Here is a 10,652-nt window from a genome sequence, read left to right as displayed (position 1 = left end):
TCAGGATCGACACCTATCCCCCCTCCTCCACATGTCCTCCATCTCAACGAGCATTTCAAGAGCCCACAGCTGATTTGCCACCTGACCAAGTGCCACTAATGTCTTCTCCTGTGTTTTCACATGAATTACACCACACCATGATCTCATCATGTGCAATTAACCTCCATTAATCACTACTGAGAGCTCAGCCTTTTCTTACAAGAAACAAAGAGCATTATGTAGGATGAAGGATAGTTAAAAAGTTGAAAAAAAGTATTAATTTCTTTAAGTATACTGCAAAAAAATGAATCTGCGAAAATCTGACTGTAACAAAATCAAATCAGTATTAGCAACAAAAATCTAAATGTGTCTTTACACGAATATATTAAGCACGGATTTAATATTTGTTCTAAACACACGTAAGCCTGGCTAATCTTCTTAGATTCATTCACACATTAAACTGATCGAACTGAAAAATCCCACCGAAACAGGCACAACATCGCAGGAATTTACTGGAAAACACAAAACAAGCATGGCCGCCTCGGCTGGTAAGAATCACGAGTGATGCTTGCTGCTTTACACTTAAAAAATGTGACGAGTTGCTGCTTGCCCGGCAGTTTTATGGAAGACCAAACGAAATAGAAATGATCCTCTTCAACTTCCACCAACTATGTTATTGAATATTAAAAGGTAAACAGTCGCACTACTATGTTTACTGCTGCCTTAAGTTGTGAAATAACCAGATGTGATGGTTTATTACAGTAGTATGTAACTGTGAAATATACATTTTACAAATATAAAATATAAATAGCTGGTTTCATTTGAAGATACATTTGTAACTGATAAATGAAACTGATCTCACACTCCGGTGAACAAAAAATATAAATATATTATTATTGTGTATAAAAGCAGCCGTGACTCCTAAACATTAATGCTGTACTACTGAAAGTCTCATTATTATACTTAAATACACGCAAAGACATAACTGTGAGATACAGCTAATATTTCTCTGTTATTTCTTTAAAACATTCCTAAAGATCAAAAGCAGCAATTTCTTAGTCGAGCCCTGAATACGTTCTCAGTTTGCTGAAGCAACAGTACAGCTCTAAAAAGTCTCAGATAATAATAATAATAATAATAATAATAATAATTATTATTATTATTATTATTATTATTATTATTATCATTATTATCATTATTATTATTATTATTATTATTATTATTATTATTATTATTATTATTATTTAGACCATTTTATGTAAATTTAAAACAATGCTTTTTCAAAACAGGACAACACATCTTTATTTATTTACTTCATATTTTGTACAATAATGAGTGAAACTGAGTTAAATACTTACATTGTGTGTGCTTACCATCGGGTCATGACACATATGAGGTTTGCAGTCACCATTAGAAGTACTAGAATCCATTCATTGCTTATCTTTTGATAATATTATATTGCATTATTATTCACAATGATACAAATACAATTAGAATCGACTTCTGTCTGATATCTTCAGGCCTACAGAGTGTGCTCCTCACATGGCTGCACTGTTCTTTAGCCCATGCTGCTACACTGATCTTTATGTGTGTTTTTTATCCACTAAGATGACTCAGCAGGTTCTGTGCTGGACTATCGGAGAGTCCTAAGGGACACTCACTTAACTCTAATAATTAGATTGATAAAGGGAAGTAAGAGGAGGATATAGGGAGCTTTAAATTAGCTGTCAAGAGCTACTTGGAGGCCCCGTTACACAGCCGAACAGGCAGGATACAATTCATCATCCTGCCTGTGCCGAGCGCTGAGGACCTTTTCATGATTAGTCCTCTGTCGGCTCATTCACTTTAAATGTGAGTGATCGTGTGTGTGGTGTTGATTGTGGATGGTGATGGAGAGGTGGGGCTGGGCCTTGATCATAACAGTCATCCCCATTGGAGCATTGCAAGTCCCATCTCAAAAATAATAGGCCTTGTGACCTCTCTGTTGTCTCGAATTAACCTCTAACCCCCTCCCTGTCTGTGCCATCTGCCAATCCCAGGACAGCCGTCATGGAAAGGGAGAGGCTGTTTGGCGAGCGTGTTCGCCAACTGCACGTGTGAAGGATTCAAATGGGAAACAAGAAAATGGCCTCTGCTCTAGTTTTCATAGTATATGCGTCACAAGTTTGGGGACACAATAAAGAATGAACAACAAAAATTCTTGTGTGTTCAGTGTGAGTTTATTTAGTCTGAGAGAGATTAAACATGTACAAAACTGTGACTTTTTTTTTAACATCAGGGAAAATATTTAAAAATTTAAAAAACAAAAAGAGTTATGGCTAGACAATACATATACAATGTGCATGCTGTTCAGAGTTTGGTTTCTGTGCTGAATGTGCATTACCTTAGCTCTGTATGGTGGAGAAATGCTCAGCTCTGGGAAGAAGAAATCACTGCTACCTCCCGATTCACGTAGTCTGACATCTACCAACAATGAAACATCTAATGAGCAAACAACTGTAAAAAATCCAAAATCACAAAGTTAAATGATCCCTAATGGATGGAGCTGACACCTGTACATGATGACATTTATATGGCTGAGAATCACATCAGGAGCAAATGAGACACGGAACAAGGAGCTTTTCTGTTCCTGCAGCAGCAGGCAGAAAAATCTTTAATGTCCATCCAATGGAACCAGAGCCCTGATTTGTGGTGCATCATTGTCTGTGCACATTCTTGGAACTATGAGGAGGAAATGCTAATGTCCATGAAAGCAATGCCAGCATGTGTGTGGCATACTGAATGATAATGACAAAGTGTACCATATCCCCCGTGAGCAAGCCTGCAGAACAATGATTACAGATTGGCCAGTGTGTCCTTAGGATCACAAGGGAGCCTGGTTCTAATGCTAATCAGTGCTGCTGCCCGCTGAAACATATCTGTACTTGCAGGACATGAGGAAATAAGCTGGAATATCCAGCTTAGACTGTAATTTTACGATGGCGCTGTTTATTTTTTATATTTTAACCCGCAGGAATTTACAAAGGCAGGTTTAACCTATTGCACCACCTGCTGGTCTCAAGTTGGTAAATAGTGATGCAAGACTATTTTTGTTCTTCAAGCAATTATCCACCACGTTGCGTTAAACATTGATGTATGAGCTTTGCTGCATTCTTCATTATTCAATTTATTTCACAGGGGCTGTTAAAAACACCTCATCTCCTTCTTGTTAGGGGGGAACAAGCTAATCCAGCCTAAGGAGGGATTCACCTGCTGGTTCGGGTTTTACCAGTCTCCCTATGCCATCCACCTCCATCAGCTAACCTGCAACCCCTCCACGCCACCACCACAACCAGCGGCCCTCTTGGAATATACTCTATTTTCATTCCAGGGAGCGAAACAAGAAGGAGAGCTGAGGCACAGCAATGCTCAGCTGCACACTCAATGTAGCTTAATGGAAGGGAGGAGAGTCTGAGTTGAGGCTGCCTCTGATTGGCTGGCCCCGAGATGTGCAGCTTCTCCGCAGCACAACCTGTCACAGTTAATCAGGACCCATCTCTTAACAGCCAGCCGGGGCTATTGAAGAGGTGAGCCTATTTCTATTCAGGACGAAACAGATGATAAATCATTTGTACATAATTAGTGCTCAGCAAGGTTATAACTGACACGTATTTTCATCTTAATTAGGAGGGAAATTTGTTCCATTAATTTAATTTGGTGCGCATGAGTGCCTCTGCACCTAACTAAGTTAATCTTACACCTGTCAGGGTGGGAATGGAGTTGGGCTTTAGATTACAGGGGAAATGGGAAAGAGTGCTCTATCAGATTGTTTCATGCTGCTGCATCATGAGGTAAACTCGAACTGCAGCTGCACATCTGCTAAAAGCAGGACAAAGCCACACGCAGTCTGAGGCACTCAGCAGTAATTAGTCTTATCTAAGAAATCCCTTTTTTTCTGTAACATTTCACAGCCATCCCACCACCCTGCAAAAGACAATAAGCTGGCATTGCATCCTCGGTGCTCAGTCTGATAGGCACACACTTCTTCGTCCCTGAACAAATATTTAAGCAAATTGGTGCTATGGAGAAAATCACATTCCATCATGGGACCCGTTTCCATTCAAAAGCCCACATCTCTGATTTACAGCCACAGGAGCTTTCATTGGTTCGAGCGAGAAAAACTGTCTGATCCTGTTGAGGTTCAATAGGCAGGAGTAAGTCCAAGGCCTGGGTCTCTTTTCATTGCTGGAAGCTGTATGAAGCTGTAGTAATTGCCCCAAAGAAGTGGCTCAATAAAGAGTGAGCTGGAGAATGACTGATTTAGTAACTATAAGGTTTCTAATCGAGTTCTTCATCGCCTCGCCGACACACAAGCTGACAACATTACCTGAACTGATGCACAGTCCATTACAGAGTGCTCCGCTTTAATCGAATGTCTATCATAAAAATACAGAGATGTCGGGTGCCAGCGCATGCACTCTCACCCATGTGTGAAGGTGTAACCAAACTGTAATGGCTTTTCTTTTAGATATACCACTGCATGGCCTTACAAATGAATATTAGCAGGGAAAGAGAGAAGAAATGAGCTGCTAACTTGTAAAAATGCTGCTATTGGACGCTCTTCTTTCAGACAGGAGAAATAAGCAAACAGGCTACGGCAGTCAGATGCCTGTGGAGGTAAATCATTCAGATGGTTGCAGTACAAATCCATCATACGATAGGATGCTACAGCTAAGCTTCTGGTGTTTGTTGAGATTATCCTTAAAATTACAGGCACAGAGGTCGACATCATTTTGTGTGATTGCAAAACCGCTGATTTAAAATTAACCAGGTTAAAATTTGGACTTTAAATTTCTTCAGTTGTTGAGGCAGTGAAGAAACTCCAAACCTGTAACTGAGACCAAACTGTGTGATTCACACTGACTTAAGTTGTCTTGTATTTTAATTTTATGCTGCACGCGGCTTCATTATTTGTAGTCCACGCCTTTACTTATTCTTACATTTCATGAAGAACATGACAGTCCATCCATCCTTTTCAGGGTCGCAGGGGGGGGCTATCCCAGCTGTGTTAGGGCGAGAGGCGAGCTACACCCTGGAGAGGTCGCAGGGCTGTTTAAGAATTAATATACTTATTTTAAAAAAAACAGGACAGCTGAAAGAACCAGTTGGTCAGGGATGAGCTGATTTGATGTCCCCATCAGTCAAAATTGAGGACATATCTGAGAGTCTGCATGATTATATTATCTAAGTATAATAAATTTAAAGTGTGAAACTGTCGGTCTTCGGCATGTTTGTGGTTTAGTTTTCCTCTCAGTGGGCTCAACATTTAACCCAAAGAATTATTTACAAGTGAAGAAAACTTCATTTACATCAGGTCACTTATAAATTCAGTTGATTTTTATTGTTGTGACCGTTTACTATAATTATAATAAAAAATATGAAATATCCTGAGTGTGTGAAGTTTTGACTGGGACTGAAAGAGTGTGTGTGAAAACTTTGTGTTACATTAACAAACATGAGATGAAGACAGCAGCTCAAAGACACTCCCTCCTTTGTTGATGATGACCTAACGTCCTGCTGTTAAACTCGGGTGAAACATTACGATAAAGCACACAATGTGTGATTACAAACATTTTGTAGGAACAGTGAACCCTTGTGTACAATAGATGGCAGCATTCCCACACAGCGCAGCCTGATCTCCTACTGCAGGGCTCAGGATCAACTCTTTTAATTCGTCTCCCATTTGTACCTGTCGTATGAAAGCACCTGTGGGCTGTGTGCACTCTGCTTTAACAACACTTGAATTTCCCAAAGAAATAAAAGCTACATTACATTTAGACTGAATACTGTAACCATACGAGACGTCAGGATAATATTCTGTTAGTAAATACTTTAAAGAAGCGCCATAACTAGAATTTCAACATTTCTAATACTTTTGTCGTATGCTACCTTCTTCCACTGACTACATTTAAGAGGAAAAATGGATCTTTGAACTACAAACGACTCTGTAAACTCATAAGGTTTTATATAAAAGTCCAGCAGCTACATGGATTACACATTGTTGCCTCAATACTAGTAATCTAACGATGTGTATCACAAACCCCTTAACTATGTTTACCTGCTAATACTTACTATTTAAGTAGGATTTACTATGCAGCTCTTTCACTTGAGTATTTTTACAGTTGTTTGATACTTTTTTTTTCATTTGTAATGTAGTTTGTAATTTTCTGTTTAAAATAACAGATTAAGCGCACATCTTCTTTCACTTCAACACACCTGCAGCAATTTTAATCAGAAGTTAAGTTCATCGATCTTCCAGATCTGTGCACTGCTTTTAATACATCTGTAGAAATTGTAGGATTAGAGGCATAAACAACCAGCAGATTGGACATTGGCTAATTTGCAGCTGCAGAGATGTGCATGTGAATATGGCTTTAATTTATGCATAACATTATAATGCACACTTAATATTTTTGCATTTTCAGTAGTTTGCGATGTAAAAAATATTTATGAAAATATTCAGATCATAAAAGGACAGACTCACCACTGATTTTGATACTTTTACTTGAATATTTGCTGTGTTTCAATGCACAAAGCTGCAACACTCCCATGTATGTTTAAATTAATTCTTAATGTATGAACGTCTTTTGTATGTTACTGCTCCAGATGTTTAAGACTGAGCTTATCTTAGTAGCTTAAACAGCAATGCGATGTGCTCATGATGTTTATAGTGAGATAACACATTAAATCTTAATGTAATGTACAGACTTATTTTCTAATTATCCTAAAAATCAACAAATCGAACAACTTTTCATGGGACTTAATATAATCAGAACAAAAGCTAAAGTTCTCACACAAACGTAGTGGAGTCAATACAAACCATCCGCTTCGAGTGAAGTCAGTGGAAATATAAAGTAACATAAACTGTAAATGTTTCAGTATTTATTTATTTACATTTTTCTTGAGTACTAATTATATTAATTTCCCTTTGGCATCAATGAAGTCATACTTGCTGTATACAGTTACATTAACTGGTGAGTATAACACAATAACCTGGGAATATGCTGCAATATACAAAGATTTGTCTCCATTAGAGAAAAATCACAAACCACATTTCAACACATTGGAGATGTTTCACAGCCTCGTGTAAGAGAAACAGGAAACACATGTTGGCAGCAACAATGTGCACAAACACTTCATCTCATGTGAAAAGCCTTCTTTAGAGCCCAGCCACAGGTTTCTCCTTTTCCAGTAAAGATTAGACATTATAGCACACATGACATAGTGGTGATAAAAGACTGATTCAATACAAACTGGCAGGAAAAATAACTAAAAACACCAACAGTCAGTATAAGAGTGTAATTAAAAAGCAAGAAGTTACAAAGCAGACATCTCGACATTCTGAGATATTTGTTTTCTACAGTGCGTCTCACAGTTTAGGCTCCAACTACAGGGTGAAACAGCACGAGTTCAACTCCACCAGTAAGAATTATTTCAGAGATTCTCAAATAACAAATATAACATTTAAAAGATCTCATCACCATTTGATCAGATCAGCCCCTGAAACATAAAACAAAATTAATGACATTTAGTCACTTCAAATATTCAGATTACAGATCAGTTCCACTGCAGCAGGGAAAGAAACGTTGTGAAGCGATGTTTTAATAATGTCCACAAAACAGCTGCTTTTAAGCTCTTAAGGTTTTCTTTTCACACTGCTGCTGCTTCCTGCAGACGCTCCGTTCCTGTCCTTCACTAGCTCCTCCCGAGTCATGGGCTCGATGATGGCGCCCAGCTTGGTGACGACCTTGGGCTTGGTGACCTTTTTGACAGTGCGCTCTGTGTTCCAGGTGCGGCCGAGCGCAGAGCGGATGGTGTTCTCAAAGACCGAGGGGCTCTCAAAGGGAAAGGGCAGCGCGTTGACCTGGTGCAGCCTGATGGAGCTGCTCCTCTTCTCAGAGATCACAACACCTGGTAGATGCTGGTCTTTCCTGGGTGTGGGTGGGGCCATCTTTCTCCTGAACTTCCTGCGTTTTCTGCATGATGGCTGCAGTCCTCCCCCTCCCCACTCGCCCCACCCAGGTAGTGTCAGGTCTACCGCCTTAGGCTTCCCTGCATCCTCTTGCTTCCTCTTTTCCTTCAGAAAGTCAGAGATGATGTCATCTCCAGCGAAGGCCTCTTTAATGAGCCCCCTCTGGTCCAGCGTTTCCTCCGAGTCCTCTGCATCCTCGATGGTGGGAGCAAAGGGAACCTGGAGGAGCTGTGCGCCCTTGGTGAGAACTTGCTTCAGCTCGATCCCTTTCCTCCTCTTCCTGCTTTTGCCCGTCTTGTGTGTGTTTTCTGTGGCTGGAGGATGCTGCGGAACAACAGGTCCTTCATCTGTGGCTTCCTCCTCCTCCTCTGCCTCCTTGTCCTGTGTGAGAAGCTCTTCATCGTCTTGACACCTGAGTTTGAGCTCCTTTTCCAGCTCAGCTGCTGTGTCAGCCTCTCCACAGCCCTCTGCTATTCCTTTGAAAAGGCTTGTGAACTCTGAAAGCTCTTCTTCCTCTTTGTCAGAAGCATCTTTGTTTTCCTCCTCCTCCTCCTCTTCCTCCTCCATAAGCATTACAGCTGCGTCAGCTTCCTGAGCTTGACGCCGTTTCCTCCTGCTATCAAATTCTCTGAGCAGCACCTCTTCTTCTGTCTCCTCCACCTCCTCTTCCTCAGCTACATCTTCCTCAGCTCTAATAGTCACAGCATTACTTGTCTCCTTCTCCACGCAGTCTTGAGAGAGCTTTCCAGTCATCCAAGGATTTGAAAAATCCAGTCCTTGCTCTGCATCATTCACAAAGTCAGGCACCACGTCTGCGTTACCTTCCTCCTCCATCGTCTCCTCCTCTTCCTTGTTCAGTGAGGTCACCAACTTCTGGGTCAGGTCTTTGTTCACTTCCAGCTGCTGCTGAATAGCTTTGCGGGCACCTTCATCATATTTTGCCATGATGGCCTTGGACCTGGCCCACTTACTGCTGTTCTGGTGCTTCAGCGACATCCTCTCCTGCATCCTCGCCGTCTCCATCTTATTCAGCTCCTCCAGCGCAGCCGCCGGGTCTCTCTTCACCATCTCATCAAACTGCTTATGGAAATCCTTGGATTTGGCCTTGTTCAGCACTTTGTGGTATTTCTTGCTCTTGATCTTCTTTTGCCTCCTCGCCTTGGCCTCGTAGTAGGACTGAAGAGCCCGGGCCTTCTGCAGCTCTGCACGCCGTACCTTAGCTTCCTCCAGGCTCATCGCTTTCATGGAGGCCTCCTCAGTGGGAGTAAGAATGGGGTCGTTGATAGGCTGCTTGTTGGCAGACAGGAGAGTGAAGACTTCTTGCTCAAGCGGAGTCTGAGCCTTCCAGTCCATCACCACCCTCTCAATGGGCTTGGGGCCTGAATGCTCCTGGTTGAGAGGGAAGACCAGCTGCTCAGCCCTCTCATTCTGTCTGATGACGCTCTTCCAGTGGCTCACCTCTTTGGAAACCTTCTGAAAAGCCAGATCTCTCCTTATCCTCTCGCTCTCCTGCTTGCTTAGCGGGCACTCTATGGTCTTTCTGCTTTGCTCCAAATTCTTCAGCCGCTTCTTGCTCTTGCCCGAGAGTCCAGGAGTCGTCTTCATGGACCCTATCAAGTCCGACAAATCGACTTTGTCGCCCTCGCCCTCTGCGTTGACGGTAAATTCGGACATATGCACGGCCGCCTCGGACCTCTCCCCCAGAGTTTTCTTCCTCTTACCACTGAGAGTGCCGATAGCCTCCAGCAGCTTTTGGCGTTTTCGTTCATCGTACCCGTCTTCGTCCTCAACAGTAACATCTTCATCAGTCGCATCCTCCTCCTTCTCATCGTCGTACATCACGTCTGGATGCCGCTCGTTGCTCTGCTCCGCACCTCCGGAGCGTGTTTTCTTTTTACTCGCTTTCTTTTTCGAAACTTTAGCCATGCTGAAGCAACAACCGCCGGAGCTCAATGCACTAAACTGGGACGACTGCGTGCCCCACGTGTGCCGTAAAACAACCCGTTGTCGCGAAGCTTGCGACGGTGTTGTTCACTGTCGCAAAATATGCTGGGGTTTGTTTGGGTTTTGTTTTTGGGAGGTTCCCGCTTCACACTGTACATTATCATTTTATCAATAATATCATCTTAAATAAAGAGATGAAAATGTTCTTGTTCCTGTTTAAGAATTCATAATTATTCTATGAACGTTACATAATAAACACTAACCAGCTTCAGAGTGTATACTAAATGTTTGACCCACATTTGATAATACTCTTGTGTTTTTATTCTTTTATTAGCCATGGCTCCTTCTTGGTCGAAAGAATCTTCTAATACAATTATAATTTCTCTTTGTACCCAGTGTTGCCAACTTAGCGACTTTGTCGCTATATTTAGCGAGTTTTCAGACCCCCTAAGCGACAAATCTGGCGACTTCTTCTGGTGTTATTGGAGCCTTATTTATGACTTTTTGACGTGAAAACGCGTATCGCTCTTACTCTGAACAAGCAGCGGTGCTGCCATGGGCACCTCGCCCGTGCCAAAGCGCTCACAGGCGGAGGATAGTCCTCCCCCAGCTGCTATCAGGGCAGGAGACGTTCAAACCTAAGTGTTTTGTTTTTTGTTTTGTTTTTTGTTTTTTTTTTAAATTTAAACTTTATTTATCACATTTTAGACATACAGTC

The 10,652-nt window shown here is 41.7% G+C and overlaps 1 protein-coding gene across 1 annotated transcript; it reads right to left on the bottom strand.

Moving 5' to 3' along the window:
- Positions 1-6,523: 6,523 nt before the first annotated feature.
- Positions 6,524-9,969, bottom strand: si:dkey-251i10.3 (U3 small nucleolar RNA-associated protein 14 homolog A). The gene has a single exon (XM_006806443.3). The coding sequence runs from the start codon at positions 9,914-9,916 to the stop codon at positions 7,655-7,657; it is 2,262 nt and encodes a 753-aa protein (XP_006806506.1). The 5' UTR covers positions 9,917-9,969; the 3' UTR covers positions 6,524-7,654.
- Between the last annotated feature and the right edge of the window lie 683 nt (positions 9,970-10,652).

This window comes from Neolamprologus brichardi, chromosome 16, assembly GCF_056152115.1.
Source record: "Neolamprologus brichardi isolate AB-2024 chromosome 16, ASM5615211v1, whole genome shotgun sequence".
Taxonomy (NCBI): Eukaryota; Metazoa; Chordata; class Actinopteri; order Cichliformes; family Cichlidae; genus Neolamprologus; species Neolamprologus brichardi.
Note: the sequence above shows the minus strand (reverse complement) of the source record. Positions and strands in the feature narration are given on the sequence as shown.

Coding starts and splice junctions, on each gene's coding strand:
- si:dkey-251i10.3 (XM_006806443.3), bottom strand. CDS start 9,916: ATGGCTAAAGTTTCGAAAAAGAAAGCGAGTAAAAAGAAAACACGCTCC.